The sequence below is a fragment of the Entelurus aequoreus genome, linkage group LG17, assembly GCF_033978785.1.
Source record: "Entelurus aequoreus isolate RoL-2023_Sb linkage group LG17, RoL_Eaeq_v1.1, whole genome shotgun sequence".
Lineage (NCBI taxonomy): Eukaryota > Metazoa > Chordata > Actinopteri > Syngnathiformes > Syngnathidae > Entelurus > Entelurus aequoreus.
Window position 1 is genome coordinate 4,735,856 of NC_084747.1, and position 20,745 is coordinate 4,756,600.

The 20,745-nt window shown below is 40.3% G+C and overlaps 1 protein-coding gene across 1 annotated transcript; it reads right to left on the reverse strand.

The window, feature by feature from the left end:
- Positions 1–416: 416 nt before the first annotated feature.
- LOC133632165 (gastrula zinc finger protein XlCGF57.1-like) lies at positions 417–15,683 on the reverse strand. Its single transcript, XM_062024443.1, has 2 exons — positions 15,419–15,683; positions 417–5,511 (listed from the first exon to the last, which is right to left on the reverse strand). Exons 1-2 carry the CDS (start codon positions 15,597–15,599, stop codon positions 4,193–4,195), a joined length of 1,500 nt encoding a protein of 499 aa, XP_061880427.1. The 5' UTR covers positions 15,600–15,683; the 3' UTR covers positions 417–4,192.
- Positions 15,684–20,745: the final 5,062 nt, after the last annotated feature.

Sequence of the window (20,745 nt, forward strand, 5' to 3'; positions counted from 1 at the left end):
GGGAGCGGCGGAGCAGAAAGCCCGGTCTCCCATTGTTCGTATCTTTGTCCTCGGGAGGTTGGAGGAGGTTAGCCTGTCCGGAGCGGAGGTGTGTGGAGGATTTGGGGGTGAGCAGTTCTTTGAGGTAGAGGGGGGAATTTAAGTTATTCACTAACAATCTTTTCAAGAACTTTAGCGAGGACGCACAACTTGGAGATGGGTCTATAGTTGTTAACAGATGTGGGATCACCTCCTTTCAATAAAAGGTCAAACATAGGGCGATTTTCATATTAGGAATGTCATTACTGGACAAGGAAATATTTTTTAAAATGGGTGCAATAAAATCAACGAAGGGCTCACGTTTGTCAAGACCTGCAGACTTACCAGGATCCACTTGTTTTAAGGCTCTCTTGAAGAAAAAACAACTGCAAAAAGGCCACAATCAAAATACTCTTTATTACAAAGATTGTGCGCATCACAACCCAAACAAAATGGTACAAGTAGAGAAGCAAATATCTTATTTAAAATGTATTACAATATTAACAACAAGGGATGTAAATATAATAACTTACAATTCTTGGGGTGACGATTCAACTCAAAATGGATTCTCAATTCACGATCATTACTCTTTAGTAGCAAAGGGTGCCAATGAATAGAATCAGTAGTTGCTGATAACTTTGAATGTGACATTGGGGGTCTTTTTTTTTAAAGTGTTTAAGGGTTTAAGTTTCTTACTTATGTTCATATCAGGTAACATCGTAGCTTGTGTAAGGTTCTTTTCTGGGACTTTTATTCTGTTAGAGAGGATGCAGCATGCAGGACTTTTATTGTGAAGGCCAGAAACGTACGGTTGAGTTTGAGTTTTGGACATGGGTTGTGTTATGTCGGTGAGATGATGCTGTATTTATTTTTATTTTTTTTTGGTAAGCAATTGACCGCTCTTTGTATGTTTTTTAGGGTTGTGCGATAAAACATTCGGCTGATGATAAGAGGTTTTGATACGGACGTCATATTGCGACGATGCGTGTCGGTGACATTCTTTTTCTCGCAAATTTGACAGCGACAAGCAAACCACGCGAACAGCCTAACATGCTACACTATTTTTGTGCGTCATGTTGTGTGTTTTGTCCGATCAAGACGTGCACCTGGGGATAGGTTGATTGGCAACACTAAATTGGCCCTGGAGACAAGCGGTACAAAATGGATAGATGGATGGATAAAATTGTGATCAAAAATTTGAACTTAAAAATTTGAAGAATCAGTATGTTAGAATAATTGTTTGTATGTTATCACAAAAACTTTGAGTGTCTGGTGAGAAGACAGAAGCTGTCTTTGGAACCTACCAAGAGTAAGGCTCGTAAAACTCCACTGTGTAGGGGGGGGGAGCAAAATTAAGGTGTTCTGTTTTCTTTCATGTATGGTAATCAACAGAAATATATTGTTCTAACCCAAGGACTTCAAAGCGGAGAGGAAGCAGGACCAGACTCTCCTCCAGGCGACCTCTTCTTGCATCTCCTTTTTTGAACTGTTTTACGAACGTCTTTTTGAACTATTTTACGACCTCTTCTTTTGAACTGTTCGGTAACCAAAGGCAACGCTGTTTACGACCCACTTCCCTCTGGAAGCAGCTGTGGTCATGTGGTCGGAGTAAGTCAAATAAAGAAGGAGGAGTACAATCTTTCACCAGAGCGTGCTGAGATACTGTACAAGGGTACAGTGTACAGGCGACTCTCCTCAATTGAGTCCAAATTGCATTCTTCCTCTGTTTAATTCTTTGCCTCTTGTCTTATTTAATAGATATCAGTGTTTGAACCTGACAGTATCAACTTTAGTATGACCAACACTGCCCCTATAACTACTCGGTGCTGAAACAATAGCCACATTTGTGTTATTGCCTAACCCTAACGTAAAATAAGTGCTTAATACATTTAAACAAAAAGTGTAGATATAAAAAGGTTATAACAAAAAAGTAACCAATGTATTCTTTGTATTCAATCACGTGACTTTTTCTGAGATGTTTACTTCAAGCGAACAAAGTGGTGGTCAACCAAACCAATATGACTACTGTGCGGAGTACGCAAGAGGCCTAGATCTTACCGCTAAAGCAGATATGAGCAAAAAATAAATAAAATCTAACAATGCAATGGAATCGATCCCTATACGTCAGTGGTTCTCAAACTTTTTTCAGTGATGTACCCCCTGTGAAAATGTTTTTAATTCAAGTACCCCCTAATCAGAGCAAAGCATTTTTGGTTGAAAAAAAGAGATAAAGAAGTAAAATACAGCACTATGTAATCAGTTTCTGATTTATTAAATTGCATAACAGTGCAAAATATTGCTCATTTGTTGTGGTCTTTCTTGAACTATTTGGAAAAAAATATATAAAAATAACTAAAAACTTGTTGAAAAATAAACAAGTGATTCAATTATAAATACAGATTTCTACACATAGAAGTAATCAACTTAAAGTGCCCTCTTTGGGGATTGTAATAGAGATCCATGAACTTAATTCTAAACATTTCTTCACAAAAAAAGAAATTTTTAACATCAATATTTATGGAACATGTCCACAAAAAATCTAGCTGTCAACACTGAATATTGCATTGTTGCATTTCTTTTCACAGTTCTTTTTGACAGACATTTTAAAAAAAATCTCACGTACCCCTTGGCATACCTTCAAGTACCCCCAGAGGTACGCGTACCCCCATTTGAGAACCACTGCTATACGTTATCAAAAAAAAAAGGTTTGTCGAGTGAACCGTCGGTTGTGCTCCCAGACGGGTTGAACTATCTGGTGCTCCATATTCTACCCGGCAACACAGATGAAAACTTGGAAAAGCATGGAGGTCTAAGCTTTCTGTGTGTGCGCCTGGGTCAAACAAATTAATTATGCATCGTTTTTTTGCTCGGGGAAGTTTGCCTTTCATGATTTAACTTTGCGACTCGCGAGGAGAAAACAAACTGCAAGTCGCACTCGATAGCCTTAATTTGCTATTTTTCCATTTTTTCATAATGATAACCACTCATAAAGATCATCGGAGACACCACTGAAGACCTGGCTGGTTGTGGAAGAAGACGGAAAGTTTTGGCCATGTTGCCTAGTTGTTTACCATGTTTACCATGAATTGATTACCGTGGACTTAAACAAGTTGAAAAACTTATTCGGGTGTTACCATTTAGTGGTCAATTGTACGGAATATGTACTACACTTTGCAATCTACTAATAAAAGTCTCAATCAATCAATCAATTGTTGCAAGTTTGCTTGGTTTTCCCTGTAAAATCTTGCACTCGTTTGCCCTTCTTGATTACCTCTCGAGGTACTTTAAAGAAACTTGTATCCTTTTCGCGATTTGAACTGGTCCAACAGCCTAAAAAAATGCAATTGTGGGGCATTTTTCATCGAGAAAGGCAAAATGTCGCCCAAACGCTTGACCACCACTTCAGGTATCGCATATTTAATGAAGGTGAACATACATATTTAACAGTAAAATAACAAGGAGATTGATAATAGCTTTGACAAAATAATTCAACCAGAAATTTACCGCACAGTTGGTCAGCCAAATTAGGAGCCTTTTTAACCCCTTTTGAAATAGTTTTGGTGCCATTTATATATTGTTATATACATCACTATTGGAGAAGGTTTAATATATATTGTGATCTAGACTTTAGGCCATATTGCCTCTCCTTCAGAGAATCCAAAGTGCGCCTGAATAGTTGGCCTCAGCGTAGATGTTGCTGACTGTATTTCTTTCTCGTTCATGCAGAAACATTAACCATATCTGAAGCTAGCTTGCTCATTTTAGCAGCTCGCTGGACCCACCACTTGCTGGGGCAAAACTCGGCGTAGACCATTACCTGACGCAGCAAATAAGCGCACATTTTGGATGGATTCAGAGATATTTTCCGAATAAGAATCCCAATTCCTATGTGGATATACTTTTTGGGCACCCCTGTTGACAAAACATTGTCAACATTTAATCATTAATTTTCTTCTCAACCAATCAGCCTGAGATAGTGAAAAGGTCAGAATCTAAAGTTGGGTACTGCTGTTCTTAGCGGCACACTAACTTGGAACTCATGGGGGAATCTGGTATTATACACCCAACAGATCATACAATTCTAGGTGACTAATCAGTCCTCATGTGTGATCATTACACTTAACATAATACTTTTATGTTTTGACAATTCTTTTGCAGAAACTCAACATGACGTTTACTCTACATTGTGTGTCCGCAGGTGTAACATCAAGGTTTCGTGCAGAGTGAATGTTTTCGTGCAATGTGAACACCGAAAGGCTTTTTCTCCTGCATGTGTTTTCATGTGCGATGCCATGTTCGACTTTTGAGCAAATCCTCTACCACAAACTGAACAACTAAAAGGCTTTTCACCTGTGTGTGTTCTCATGTGCGATACCATCGTTCCGCTGTGTGAGAACGTCTTAAGACAAACGGAACATCTGAAGGGTTTTTCTCCAGTGTGCGTCCTCATGTGCGACAAGAGTGACGCATTGTTAGTGAACCTTTTATCGCAGATTGAACACTTAAAGGGTTTTTCTCCTGTGTGTGTTCTCATGTGCGAGTCCACAGTTTCTTTCTGAGTAAATCGTTTATCGCACACTGAACAACTAAAGGGTTTTTCTCCAGTGTGTGTTCTCATGTGTCGAGTGAAATCACTTTTACGAGAAAACCTTTTAACGCAATTGGAGCAACTAAAAGGTTTTTCTCCAGTGTGTTTTCTCATGTGTGCTAGCATATGTGCCTTTTGAGTGAATCTTCTATCACAAACCGAGCAGCTGAAAGGTTTTTCCCCTGTGTGCTTTCTCATGTGTGATAGCATGTGTGGCCTTTGAGTGAATCTTTTGTCACAAACCGAGCATCTATAAGGTTTTTCCCGTGTGTGTATTCTCATGTGTGTCGACATGTGTATCTGAAGAGAGAATGTTTTATGACAAACGGAACATGTAAAAGGTTTTTCTCCCGTGTGTGTTCTCATGTGGGACACCACAGAGACATTGTGAGAGAATCTTTTATCACAAATCGAACATTTAAAGGGTTTTTCTCCTGTGTGCGTTCTCATATGTCGAGCCAAATAGCTCCTATAAAAAAAACCTTTAGCACAAAATGAGCAAGCAAACCGATTTTTACTTGGCTTTTTTTTGGACTTTTCAGAATGTTTGTTGCCTGTGTGAGTCTTCATATCACCTTCACAGTCTGTATCGCTGCTCGAAGGCTCTTGGGCATCGAATCGGTCTTCATCTTCAGGAGAGTGTGACGTTATGTCATCACTATCTGATAGTGGAGCTAAGAGGTTGTCTGCTTGTGGTTGCTCTTCATCGTTTTCGGTCTTTACAGAAACATCCGTAAGGTGAGCCTCCTCTGGACCTAGAAGGCACACTCCCTCCTGAGGTATATGGAGTTCCTCCTCTTCCTCTTTTATGTGGGAGGACGGTGGCTCTTCCTGCTTCAAAGTGGTGCTCCCTTCTGTTAGTTGAGGGAGACGCTCTTCCTGATGACCAATTAGCTGCTGGATGTCTGTAGGACACAAACAACAAACAAACATTATCTTATAAATGTAACATTTTTGTCTATTCACTCATTGTTGATGCGTCCGTGGTGTAATCGCCATCATTATTTCAGATATTTATTTTGTCTCCCGGTTGGTGAGGAGGTCTTGCCCCAAGTGGAGGAGGGTACCTCGGAGTCTTGTTAACGACTGAAGGAAGAGTGGATTGTGAGCCTTCAGAATCAATAATGCAGGCGTCTATGCGCTGTAAGTGAACGGACACAAACATTTGACAGACAGTCAAATCTGTCTGTGTAAGGACAAAACTTTTTGTCTGAGGGGTAGCCTCAGCCGCAGATGTTATCTTTGTTTTAGCCCTCTAACAGCCAAGGACTTCAAGGACCTCAACAAAGATAAGATGACAGCACGCAGACGAAGCAGAAACAAGGCAACCACAAGATCCCCAGCACATTCCGTCACGTATTGTGCGTACTGGACCTGCTTTTCATGATATATGTGACCACTCCTTTTAGAGGCGGACTCAGTGATGTTAACTGTGGAACTCCTGAATAAATAGAGGGACGCGGGAGCTGTACCTTAGAGCGTAGGGCGAGACTGTGACTAAGTGTGCAGCTCCATGCGTTCTCCTCATGAGCTAAATTGAACTCTGTCTCTGCATGGTTCCTTTCTTCTTGTCTGATTAATAGATGTCACTAGTGTTTGAACCTGACATATCCCTTTTGGGGTCGCTGGAGCCTATCTCAGCTGCAAATCGGGCGGAATGCGGGGTACACCCTGGACAAGTCGCCACCTCATCGCATGGCCAATACAGATAGACAGACAACATTCACACACTAGGGACCATTTAGTGTTGCCAATCAACCTATCCCCAGGTGCATGTCTTTGGAGGTGGGAGGAAGCTGGAGTACCTTGAGTAGAATGAGATGAATAGGGAATCATTCTCTGGACACTCCGTTTTGCTTGAGGAAAGAAACACAATGAGTCCACTTGTTGCTATGGTAACGCCCGCTCCTTAGCACACAAAGTTTTGATGGTGAGAGGAGGTGCAAGGTACGAGATGGAGCAAAAGCAAACGTGTGTGTGTGCAGTGGGACTATCTTCAGAAAACGTGCCGTACTTTGTAGAGCTCGGTCTACTCTCCAGCGCTGGTATTGCTAATGTTTGTACTTACTCTATTTGTAGAATACCATAAATTCAAGTCTATAATCCTCTATCCCAGACTTTGAATCCTGCGCTTTATACAATGCTGCGCCTAATTCATGAATTTTTACGAGTTCACAAGCTTGTAACATGCCGCAAATAATTAGCCTTGCCACATCGGAACCAACTAAATTGCCAAACGGGCCAGGGTGGACTAGGGTTGGGTATCGTTTGAATTCAAACAATTCCGATTCCGATTCTTTGTTTCGATTCCGATTCCTGGCGATTCTCGATTCCGATTCTTCTTGTACCATGCCGGGATCAATGTGTTTGACAGGTAGTCCCTGGAAGGTGGTATGTATTTTGGGTTGAGAGGTTTCACCATATCCCTGCAAACATAAACAAACACGTAATGTTGCTGTTACTGTTTAGCCCAGTATCAATTAGCTTAGCTCTAACGTTATTGCTTAACTAACCTAAATGTTGGAGATGCCAACTCTGAAAAGGGATGCAGTCTTTTGACTATGTGTGCAGTGACCTTTCTGTGGCACTCTTCCGTCTGTGGCACCGACATCTTCCCCATTGCCGCTACGGTGAACGGAGTACGCTGAGCACATCGCGGAGCCTGGCTAGCAGGTTGTAAATTGTCTATGAAAAAATATGCGGGCTAATTTGTCAGCTGCCTCGACGTTGGCGCAAAACACATTATTTATTGCATATATATTGTTTTACTTACCGGATTCGGACTGCAATGCAGTCACCGAGGTTGCCAGGCTGGGCGTCGAAGCCAGAGGAAGAGGCACAGGAGGACGGTCGGCGCAGCGCGTCGAAGACGGGACACGCAGTTATTTGTACTCGGAGGTGCTTCATCATGTTCGACGTGCACCCTCCTAAGCACGAAACAGTCCTGTCGCATGTGTTACATTTCGCCGATATTTCATTTTTTTTAGTAAAATAAAGCCACACTTCGACCGCCGACGCCCGCTATCCATGCTTGACTGACTCGCTCGGCTACATAGGCTCGGCTATGCTAACACTTCCGGCGGTGGGCGCTTCTTCGTTGGTGTTTAGCGGCTTCTTCTTCCGGTCGGCGGACTTATTCTTTTTTTCCGGTCGGCGGACTGGGTATCGAAACTAGGAATCGAAATTTTAACTTTTGAACGATTCCGGGAGAATCGGAAAGTTAGTCCTCGATACTCGATACCCAACCCTAGGGTGGACCAATGAAATCGTTCACATTAAAAGAAACGCACTGTGCTCTCACCCTCACCTCGAAGAAGATGCGATGAAATGCTCATGACCTGCCGAAAGCGATCGGCCAGGACATCGAAAAAGGAGACGGGCGGCGCACGGAACGGAAATCTACCACTACCAAGTTTGGACCACCGCACATGGAAGAAGAAGGTGCAAGCCTAGAGGTGACTACCCTTTGAAGCTCTTTGAGAGAATGCCAAGAGAGTGCAAAGTAGGGCTGGGCCAGGGGTCGGCAACCCAAAATGTTGAAAGAGCCATATTGGACCAAAAATACAAAAACAAATCTGTCTGGAGCCGCAAAAAGTTAAAAGCCATATTACATACAGATAGTGTGTCATGAGATATACATTGAAATAAGGTGACTTAAAGGAAACTAAATGAGCTCAAATATAGCTACAAATGAGGCATAATGATGCAATATGTACATATAGCTAGCCTAAATAGCACGTTAGCATCGATTAGCTTGCAGTCATGCAGTGACCAAATATGTCTGATTAGCACTCCACACAAGTCAATAACATCAACAAAACTCACCTTTGTGCATTCACGCACAACGTTAAAAGTCTGGTGGACAAAATGAGACAGAAAAAGAAGTGGCATAAAACACGTCCTAGAAAGTCGGAGAAAGTTATACTTGTAAACAAACTACGGTGAGTTCAAGGACCGCCAAAATTAGTAGGACAAAACGGCGCTCGCCAAATACGCGAATCAGTGAAGCATGTTTAATATAAACAGTGTGATTTATAACAATTAGGGAGGTTTGTGTCATGTTTGTCCTCCTACAGAAATCATATTAAAACAAAAAATATATATTTTTTCCCCTCATCTTTTTCCATTTTTTCATACATTTTTGAAAAAGCTCCACAGAGCCACTAGGGCGGCACTAAAGAGCCGCATGCGGCTCTAGAGCCGCGGGTTGCCGACCCCTGGGCTGGGCAATATGACCTTTTATTAATATCTCAATATTTTTAGGCCATGTCACGATACACCATATATATCTCCATATTTTGCCTTAGCCTTGAATGAACACTTGATGCATATAATCACAGCAGTATGATGATTCTATGTGTCTACATTCAAACATTCTTCTTCATACTGCATTAATATATGCTACTTTTAAACTTTCATGCAGAGAGGGGAATCACAACTATGTCAATTTACCAAAAGTGTATTTATTAAACAGTTATTAAGCAGTGGCACAAACATTCATGTCATTTCCAAAACAGAAAGTGAAAGATTGTCAGAGACATTTTAAAACAAGCTATTAGTGCACTTTTATGCATGATGTCACTAAGATGACATATCAAAACAACACTAAATTAATGTGCACCTTTTGTACAGAACACCACTACAATAGTTAAAAACAAATAAAGTGCACTTTTGTGCATGATGTCACACAAGATATATCAATAAGTGTCACATAAAAATGAGCTGCATATCAAATAGTATATGTCCTACGGTGTTGATCTGCTTCGGCATTTTGTTGGTGTGGCACCGAACGGAGATGTTGACATGCACAATTTGAAGCACTCTTCATTCTCTAGCGGGTGACTTTTCAAATGATGCTACATATTAGCAGTGCTGCTACTTTTTGTAGCAACGCTTTAGCCGCATAAATGTTCAACATCTTCCCGCTTGAAGCCAAACCACCGCCAGACGATGGACCCCGTGCTGTTTTTCTTGGGAATTAATTAGAGATGTCCGATAATATCGGCCTGCCGATATAATCGGCCGATATATGCGTTAAAATGTAATATCGGAAATTATCGGTATCGTTTTTTTTATTATCGGTATCGTTTTTATTTTTTAATTAAATCCACATAAAAAACACAAGATACACTTACAATTAGTGCACCAACCCAAAAAAACTCCCTCCCCCATTTACACTCATTCACACAAAAGGGTTGTTTCTTTCTGTTATTAATATTCTGCTTCCTACATTATATATCAATATATATCAATACAGTCTGCAAGGGATACAGTCCGTAAGCACACATGATTGTGCGTGCTGCTGCTCCACTAATAATACTAACCTTTAACAGTTAATTTGACTAATTTTCATTCATTACTAGTTTCTATGTAACTGTTTTTATATTGTTGTACTTTCTTTTTTATTCAAGAAAATGTTTTTAATTAATTTATCTTCTTTTACTAATTTTTTTAAAAAGTACCTTATCTTCACCATACCTGGTTGTCCAAATTAGGCATAATAATGTGTTAATTCCACGACTGCATATATCGGTTGATATCGGTATCGGTTGATATCGGTATCGGTAATTAAAGAGTTGGACAATATCGGAATATCGAATATCGGCAAAAAGCCATTATCGGACATCACTAGAATTAATTCTTCCTTCATTTGTTACCAGATTCACACCTTCTCTCTCTCGTATCACCACTCGCACCGCACCGTTAGCATCACAGCTAGTGTTACCATGTCACTACCTCTCTGCTCCGCGGGAGCAGAGAGGTAGTGAAGTGTGTAAGAAGGTGCGCTTGTTTTAAATCTCTGTGAGAAGGAGAGACAAGAAAGAGTGGGAAACGCATGCAGTTTAATGCCCGCAGCTAAAAGCAACTGCGTGAGAACGTATACTCCAATATCACGATATAGTCACTTTCTATATCGCACAGAGACAAACCCGCGATATAACGGGTGTTACCATTTACTGGTCAATTGTACGGAATATGTACTTCACTGTGCAACCTACTAATAAAAGTCTCAATCAATCAATCGCATATATCGATATATCGCCCAGCCCAAGTTCAATGTAAGTTGTGTCTTGGATCAAAGATGCTATCTACTGCCCAAAACAGCAATTAAAATCTGCTGAAACACCTACAAAAGCAACATGCTTCGACGAAGCTAGTAAAGAGAGAGACACTTCACCTCCAACACCATCCAAGCAACAGCGGCTGGATTCTAACGGAGGGACTGCAAGCCAGGACAAATTGATAGAGCCATTGCAGCGTATGTGCTAGAAGACATGCAGGCTATTTTTACAGTGGAGTCACCCGATTTCAGGCAGCTAATTAGCATATCGGGCATCAAACAGCAAATGGCACGGAAAACATTTTCCACGTACATGGACACAGTGGACAGTGAGGACATAAACATGGAAAGCAAGCTAAAGAAGAAACTCCAAACTCTGCCTCTGCTCATCACTGAAGGTGTACACACTCTTTTCAATTCTCTTATACACTCTTTCATTCTAGACTTCTAGAGTGTTTGATTATCACATCACTCTAAATGTATAGACCAGTGGTTCTGAACCTGGGTTCGATCGAACCCTAGGGGTTCGGTGAGTCGGGCTCAGGGGTTCGGCGGAGGTCAAGACACACCCGACTCATCGTGTAAATAAAAACTTCTCCCTATCGGCGTATTACGGATACGGCAACAGCAGAAGTCAGACTGATTTGCAGGTGTGTAATTTGTTGTGAGTTTATGCACTGTGTTGGTTTTGTTGTTTGAACAAGGTGATGTTCATGCACGCTTCATTTTGTGCACCAGTAAAAAAACATGGTAACTAACACTTTAGTATGGGGAACATATTCACCATTAATTAGTTGCTTATTAACATGCAAATTAGTAACATATTGGCTCTTATCTAGTCATTATTAAGTACTTATTAATGCCTTATTCAGCATGGCCTTATTATAACCCTAACCCTCTAACCCAGGGGTCGGCAACCCGCGGCTCTAGAGCCGCATGCGGCTCTAGAGCCGCATGCGGCTCTTTAGCTCCGCCCTAGTGGCTCTCTGGAGCTTTTTAATAAATATATGAAAAATTGAAAAAGATGAGGGGAAAAAAAAAAGTTTTTTGTTTTAATATGGTTTGTGGAGGACGACAAACATGACACAAACCTCCCTAATTGTTATAAAGAACACTGTTTATATTAAATACCCTTCACTGATTCGAGTATTTGGCGAGCACCGTTTTGTCTTACTAATTTTGGCGGTCCTTGAACTCACCGTAGTTTGTTTACATGTGTAACTTTCTCCGACTTTCTAGGACGTGTTTTATGCCACTTTTTATTCTGTCTCATTTTGTCCACCAAACTTTTAACGTTGTGCATGAATGCACAAAGGTGAGTTTTGTTGATGTTATTGACTTGTGTGGAGTGCTAATCAGACATATTTGGTCACTGCATGACTGCAAGCTAATCAATGCTAACATGCTATTTAGGCTATCTATATGCACATATTGCATCATTATGCCTCATTTGTAGGTATATTTGAGGTCATTTAGTTTCCTTTAAGTCATCTTAATTCAATTTATATCTAATGACACACTATCTGTATGTAATATAGCTTTTAACTGTTTTTGTGTTTTTGGTCCAATATGGCTCTTTCAACACTTTGGGTTGCCGACCCCTGCCCTAACCAAATAACTCTAAATTAAGTATTTGCTACATAAATTATGTTCCCCTAGTGTCCAAAAAACTCTAAATTAAGTCTTTGTTACTTAAAATATGTTCCCCATACTAAAGTGTCACCAAAAACATATAATAACTTTATCTTGAATTTGAAAAAAATAGAGGGTTCTGTGAATGCGCATATGAAACTGGTGGGGTTCGGTACCTCCAACAAGGTTAAGAACCACTGGTATAGACTGTAAAGTTCACAAACATAAAGAGGGATCCCAGTGGGCCAGGCCAATCTTTCCTTATCTCTAAACTAAAACTGGGGAAATGTGTAGAGTGTTCTGGGCTTCACTGAAGACATGATTGTATTTCACAATTCCTTGAGAGAGAAAAACGCTGGTTAGGCGTGTGTATGGGTGAGGGCCGACATCCGGGCAACTGAGCTACATACGGGTTCTTCGAGCCATAGCAACGAGACTGGCGTTGAAAACAAACCGTTGCCATTACTCTTTAACCTGTCGACCTACGCTGGTTAAACCCGTCATTCTGCCTCCAAAATGCCGAAAAACTGTGTTGTTTTTGGTTGTGCTAACCACAACTGGAAACAGGGAAAACAGAGGTTGTATTTTGTTCTGACAAAGCGTGATAAAAGCCCACAGAGACGAGACAAATGGCTCGCAGCTTTACACCGGGAAAACGAGGACGGTTCTCACTGGAGTCCCCCAAAGTCCCGGGTCGTGTGTTCGGATCACTTCGTTTCTGGTAAATATAAGGAACAAAAATCCACCTTCTTAACCACAACTTGGCTATACCGTCCGTGCTAATGTTGTACTTGTTGAATTTTTACCTTATAACGTTCGACAGCTGAAGTTGTTGTTGTACAAAAATAACATGCGGTATATACTATATAGTCTATAGCAGGGGTCACCAACGCGGTGCCCGCGGGCACCAGGTAGCCCGTAAGGACCAGATGAGTAGCCCGCTGGCCTGTTCTAAAAAATAGCTCAAATAGCAGCACTTACCAGTGAGCTGCCTCTATTTTTTAAATCTTATTTATTTACTAGCAAGCTGGTCTCGCTTTGCCCGACATTTTTAATTCTAAGAGAGACAAAACTCAAATAGAATTTGAAAATCCAAAAAATATTTTAAAGACTTGGTCTTCACTTGTTTAAATAAATTCATACATTTTTTTACTTTGCTTCTTATAACTTTCAGAAAGACAATTTTAGAGAAAAAATACAACCTTAAAAATGATTTTAGGATTTTTAAACACATATACCTTTTTACCTTTTAAATTTCTTCCTCTTCTTTCCTGACAATTTAAATCAATGTTCAAATACATTTTTTTTTTTATTATAAAGAATAATAGACACATTTTACTTTAATTCTTCATTTTAGCTTCTGTTTTTTCGATGAAGAATATTTGTGAAATATTTCTTCAAACTTATTATGATTAAAATTCAAAAAAAATATTCTGGCAAATCTAGAAAATCTGTAGAATCAAATTTGAACCTTATTTCAAAGTCTTTTGAATGTCTTTTAAAATGTTTGTTCTGGAAAATCTAGAAGAAATAATGATTTGTCTTTGTTAGAAATATAGCTTGGTCCAATTTGTTATATATTCTAACAAAGTGTAGATTGGATTTTAACCTATTTAAAATATGTCATCAAAATTCTAAAATTAATCTTATTCAGGAAAAATTAGTAATGATGTTCCATAAATTATTTTTGTAATTTTTTCAAAAAGATTCAAATTAGCTAGTTTTTCTCTTCTTTTTTTCGGTTGAATTTTAAAGCGTCGAAATTGATGATAAACTATGTTTCAAAATTTAATTGTCATTTTTTTCGTGTTTTCTCCTCTTTTAAACCGTTCAATTAAGTGTGAATATCATTAATTATTAATAATAACATAGAGTTAAAGGTAAATTGAGCAAATTGGCTATTTCTGGCAATTTATTTAAGTGTGTATCAAACTGGTAGCCCTTCGCATTAATCAGTACCCAAGAAGTAGCTCTTGGCTTCAAAAAGGTTGGTGACCCCTGGTCTATAGCCTAGCTAGCTATTTTCGAAAACCGGACAACGAGAGGATACCAAAGGCAGCGTTAAGATGGACACCACCGGGAAAACGTAAGCCAGGGCGGCCAAAGAACACCTGGCGAAGAACAGTTGTACTTAAACAATACATGTAGCCCTCTAATCTCTCAATATTTTATACACTAACACTTGATCTTGTTGTTGATAACTTCCGCGTCTCTTTCTTAGTAGCGCGCAGGCTAAGCTAACTAGCAAGCTAAGCTAAGCCTGAGAAGCTTTAAAGTTCACTGAGACGAGTCTGACGCAAATAATACATTTTCGTTTTTTCACACGATATGCGAATAAGTAAAAATGCGTAAATGAAGGATTTAACGCCAACTTCCAAGCCACAACGCTCGTTAAATGCTTTTTTCTGTCAATGCTGCGTTCGCTGTGAGCTGGTTTGTTTTCAACGAATTCCCGGTTGCTAGGGGATTGGTAGGCGGAAGTGACGTAGGTCCGCCCTCACCCATAGCAGTATGTGTACTGTATATAGTGACATGACATATAATCATGTCATGTGTGCCTTCCTTGGGTGAAGCCAGGTTTACAGCTATGTTATTATGCTGTTTGTTACTTATGTATGCTATGTTGCAGCTATTTAAAATAGTTTTGTCAATTTGTTCTGGTCTGAAACAAATTGGCCCTTTGAAACACATATTTGTCTTTGTGTGTTGTATGTAGACCACATTGCTTGGCAGAGTTCAATGGTGCAAATGCATGTCAAGTTGATCAACAGATTGTATTATTCTCCAGTGCAATAACAGTACTGACATGAAGGCTAAATGGGCACTAAAGGGGCCTTTAAAAAATAAAAATAAAATAGAAGTAACTAAATAGTTACTTTTCACAGTAACGCATTACTTTTTGGTGTAAGTGATTGAGTTAATTTTGAAATAAAGTAACTAGTAACTGCAACTGGTTACTGGTTTTCAGTAACTAACCCAACACTGCCGAAAAGTGAGTGAATTTTTAAAAAATAAAGCACTTTCATTTTGACTCCCCAGCGCCGTATATTACCGGCATAAATATTACAATACTAAAATGAATGTATTAGGATTGAAATGTTGGTAGACATGAAACACACCTGGAGTTTGTAGAATAATTCCAGTCTGGCTAGCAACAGCTTCCAGTTGTTGTCGATATCGCTCCTTCTCCTCTCGAGTTCGAGAAAGCTGCTCCTCGTACGACGTCATCGTTCTTTCGAACTGCGCGAATATTTCATCAGCCGCCGCCATTAGTCGCTCTTCTATCAACCTCTTCAACATTTTGAATCTTTCCAACTCAATTACACGTCGTCGCCTTCGTCTTTTTTTCTGTCGAAGCGTTGCTAACTTCCGCCTTTTTCTTCTTCGATGGTTTGGCAGCAGCTAAAACATCCGTTGTGTCACATTGTTGCCATCTTGCGGCGGGATTGAATACGACTCCATATGAGCACCGAGGAAGAAATTACAGCTACTGTACGAAAGCCTAATATGTGCCGTTAACCAGTTTTGTAAAGTTGATAGGTCAATCTGTGACATAATTTCCCCTTTAAAGCACGTCTTTGTCAGAATAGCCGGTTTTCGATCCATGGTGTCAGCCAGCCTTGTGTGCTTTGACGACTAAATGTAACTTTTGTCATATACTATTACAGCATTTGAACTGAATGTCGTGCCTTGCTACTTCTGCAAATGTTTGGTGCATCGTATGCAAAGTTCAGATTTTTTTGGGTCAATTGAGAGATAATTAGTCTCGTTGACGGCGTTTACATTCACGTGTGGTTTATTTAACGTCATTGCAACTGCGATGGCGGAGTTTGGCCTTTAGATGGCAAAAGAGACCACATAATCGCCATTTATGGCTCTGAAGCTTAGACACTTGTTGAAGTTCATGCATACTTAAAGGCCTACTGAAATGATATTTTTTTTATTTAAACGGGGATAGCAGATCCATTCTATGTGTCATACTTGATCATTTCGCGATATTGCCATATTTTTGCTGAAATGATTTAGTAGAGAACAACGACGATAAAGTTCGCAACTTTTGGTCGCTGATAAAAAAAAGCCTTGCCTGTAGCGTGACATCACAGGTTGAAAGGCTCCTCACATTTCCCCATTGTTTACAATGCAGCCAGAGCGATTCGGACCGAGAAAGCGACGATTACCCCATTAATTTGAGCCAGGATGAAAGATTCATGGATGAGGAACATGAGAGTGAAGGACTAGAGTGTAGTGCAGGGTGTATCTTTTTTCGCTCTGACCGTAACTTAGGTACAAGGGTTCATTGGATTCCACACTTTCTCCTTTTTCTATTGTGGATCACGGATTTGTATTTTAAACCACCTCGTATACTATATCCTCTTGAAAATGAGAGTCGAGAACGCGAAATGGACATTCACAGTGACTTTTATCTCCACGACAATACATCGGTGAAGCTCTTTAGCTACGGAGCTAACGTGATAGCACATCGGGCTTAAATGCAGATAGAAACAAAAGAAATAAACCCCTGACTGGAAGGATAGACATAAAATCAACAATACTATTAAACCATGGACATGTAAATACAAGGTCAATGCTTTCCAGGCTGGCGAAGCTTAACAATGCTGTTGCTAACGACGCCATTGAAGCTAACTTAGCAACGGGACCTCTACAGAGCTATGCTAAAAACATTAGCTATCCACCTACGCCAGCCCTCATCTGCTCATCAACACCCGTGCTCACCTGCGTTCCAGCAATCGACGGAGCGACGATCATAGATGCGGTCGGTAGCCCGGAGACAGAGGAAGTCAAGGTGAGGTCGCCGGCTAGCGCGTCTGCTATCCATCTCAAAGTCCTCCTGGTTGTGTTACTGTAGTCCGCCGCTAATACACCGATCCCACCTACAACTTTCTTCTTTGCAGTCTCCATTGTTCATTAAACAAATTGCAAAAGATTCACCAACACAGATGTCCAGAATACTGTGGAATTTTGAGATGAAAACAGAGCTTTTTTGTATTGGATTCAATGGTGTCCGAATACTTCCGTTTCAACCATTGACGTCACGTGCATACGTCATCATACATAGACGTTTTCAACCGGAAGTTTAGCGGGAAATTTAAAATTGCACCTTAGAAGTTAACCCGGCCGTATTGGCATGTGTTGCAATGTTAAGATTTCATCGTTAATATATAAACTATCAGACTGCGTGGTTGGTAGTAGTGGCTTTCAGTAGGCCTTTAAGTGCAGTTTATATGTTGTTGTTATGCACACCTTTACATTATATTATGTTATATTATGTATGCATATACATGTATATTACTGCCTATTAATGCGTATATGATTGGATTGTAATTTTTCCTCTTTTCTCTATTTGTTTAGACCACACACACACACACACACACACACACACACACACACACACACACACACACACACACACACACACACACAAAACCACACACATTTACATCTACCTTTCAGCAATAAAGATGATTAAAGGATTCTCTGGCCGGAATCTGTCCATCGTGTCCCAACTCTAAAATAACTACTATCCCTTCCTTACAGCTACAAAGATGTTTGATCGATTGATTGATTGAAATTTTTATTAGTAGATTGCACAGTACAGTACATGTTCTGTACAATTGACCACTAAATGGTAACACCCGAATACGTTTTTCAACTTGTTGAAGTTGGGGTCCACGTTAATCAATTCATGGTATCTAGGTAAGTACAGTTATAGGGGCTGTGTATATAATATGTAAATATTGCACATGTTATATTTTATATTGCTACTATGATACATTTTTAGTCCATTCTATACCTGCATTAGTTTCCATCCTTTGTAACTGAGCTACTGTGTGGAACAATTTCCCTTCTCCGGTGATGGTTGGACTCTGCCAAGGCTGCCCTTTGTCACCGATTCTGTTCATAACTTTTATGGACAGAATTTCTAGGCGCAGTCAGGGCGTTGAGGGGATCCGGTTTGGTGGCTGCAGGATTAGGTCTCTGCTTTTTGCAGATGATGTGGTCCTGATGGCTTCATCTGGCCAGGATCTTCAGCTCTCACTGGATCGGTTTGCAGCCGAGTGAGAAGCGACTGGAATGAGAATCAGCACCTCCAAGTCCGAGCCCATGGTTCTCGTCCGGAAAAGGGTGGAGTGCCAACTCTGGGTTGGGGAGGATACCCTGCCCCAAGTGGAGGAGTTCAAGTACCTCGGAGTCTTGTTCACGAGTGAGGGAAGAGTGGATCGTTAGATCAACAGGCGGATCGGTGCGGCGTCTTCAGTAATGCGGACGCTGTATCGATCCGTTGTGGTGAAGAAGGAGCTGAGCCGGAAGGCAAAGCTCTCAATTTACCGGTCGATCTACTTTCCCATCCTCACCTATGGTCATGAACTTTGGGTTATGACCGAAAGGACAAGATCACGGGTACAAGCGGCCCAAATGAGTTTCCTCCGCCGGGTGGCGGGTCTCTCCCTTAGAGATAGGGTGAGAAGCTCTGCCATCCGGGGGGAACTCAAAATAAAGCCGCTGCTCCTCCACATCGAGAGAAGCCAAATGAGGTGGTTCAGGCATCTGGTCAGGATGCCACCCGAACGCCTCCCTAGGGAGGTGTTTAGGGCACGTCCGACCAGTAGGAGGCCACCAGGAAGACCCAGGACACGTTGGGAAGACTATGTCTCCCGGCTGGCCTGGGAACGCCTCGGGATCCCCCGGGAGGAGCTGGTTGAAGTTGCTGGGGAGAGGAAAGTCTGGGCTTCCCTGCTTAGGCTGCTGCCCCCGCGACCCGACCTCGGATAAGCGGAAGAAGATGGATGGATGGTTAGATTTAGTTACTTTACTGTTGTCCAACAATGTTTAGTTCCAACAATATCAGGATACAATATACTTTTGTTATGAGATATGCAACCTACGGGAGATGTATTAATCCAGCGCAGGGGTGTCAAACTTGTTTTCATTGCAGGCCACATCATACCATGAATTGATTAACGTATAACAATGTTATGTCAGACCCACTCGACATCCGTTGCTTTCGGTCTCCCCTAGAGGGGGGGGGGGGGGGGGTTACCCACATATGCGGTCCTCTCCAAGGTTTCTCATAGTCATTCACCGACGTCCCACTGGGGTGAGTTTTTCCTTGCCCGTATGTGGGCTCTGTACCGAGGATGTCGTTGTGGCTTGTACAGCCCTTTGAGACACTTGTGATTTAGGGCTATATAAATAAACATTGATTGATTGATTGATTGAACGTGGACCCCGACTTAAACAAGTTGAAAAACTTATTCGGGTGTTACCATTTAGTGGTCAGATGTACGGAATATGCACTGTACTGTGCAATCTACTAATAAACGTTTCAATGCAAAAAGTCAGTGTTCAAAAACAAGAAAAAAAAATACAAAAGTTAGGGGCATTTTACTTGAACTAAGCAAAATTATCTGCCAATAGAACAAGAAAATTTGGCTTTTCAAGACTTTCCAAAACAAATCAAATAACAAGTGCACTTTTCTTGATAGAAAAAAACAAATATGAGACCTGTTTTCTCAATATGTTGAAAAATATTCTTAAATTAAGTAAATGCTAGTGCTATTATCTTGACATAATGATATGCGCTCCAAAAATGTTTTTATTGTAATTTTGAAGAATTTATCTGAATGTGCATGAACTGTTTCTGTTCAAAATAGTTTGAAATGTTAAATGTTTAAATATTAACTGTCAGTTTACTGTACTGTGCCAACTGTACTACTATATGAGTACGTGTTTTCTATTGTTTCATTGACAATAAAACAGCAAAGTCCATTTGGCTGTCATCTGTTTTAATTAATGAGACACAATTGTGTCAAAGTCACGATTTTTTATTTCATGCTTGAAATAAGAAATGATTACTTTGAAAAAGCAGTTTTATACTTGTGAGTGTTGATGACACAGCTTTGCAACAGTTGATATTCTAGTTTCAAGCATGTTTTACTCAATATAGGTCATCAAATCTCAGCAACAAGCTGTAATATCTTACTGAGATCATTTAGGACCAACACACTTAAAACAAGTACAACACCAACATAAAATCTGCTTAGTGAGAAGAATTATCTTAACAGACAGAATATATAAGCAAATATCACCCTTATTTGAGATATTTAATCTTACTTAGATTTCATTTTTTGCAGTGTAACAGTAGATCATTTATTAATATAAATGTATAAAGATCCGCCTCAAAATATTACACAATTGCCTATGCATTTTATTATGATATATGTTTTTGCATGCACTGTAAAAAGAAATCTATACATTTTACAGTAAATACCTGGCAGCTCAGTTGTCAAAATGTTACAGTAAATCTATGGTGGTATTTGAGACACTTGTGATTTAGGGCTATATAAATAAACATTGATTGATTGGTTGATTGATGTACAGTGCATTACTAAATGTAAAAATGGCACCATGGTCTTTTTTTTTAACG

What these genes read in the sequence shown, in the direction of transcription:
- LOC133632165 (XM_062024443.1), bottom strand. Translation starts at nt 15,599, where the DNA reads ATGTTGAAGAGGTTGATAGAAGAGCGACTAATGGCGGCGGCTGATGAA. An exon ending in AATTATTCTACAAACTCCAG is followed by an intron (nt 5,512 to 15,418) that starts GTGTGTTTCATG and finishes TGTGTCCTACAG; the next exon opens with ACATCCAGCAGCTAATTGGT.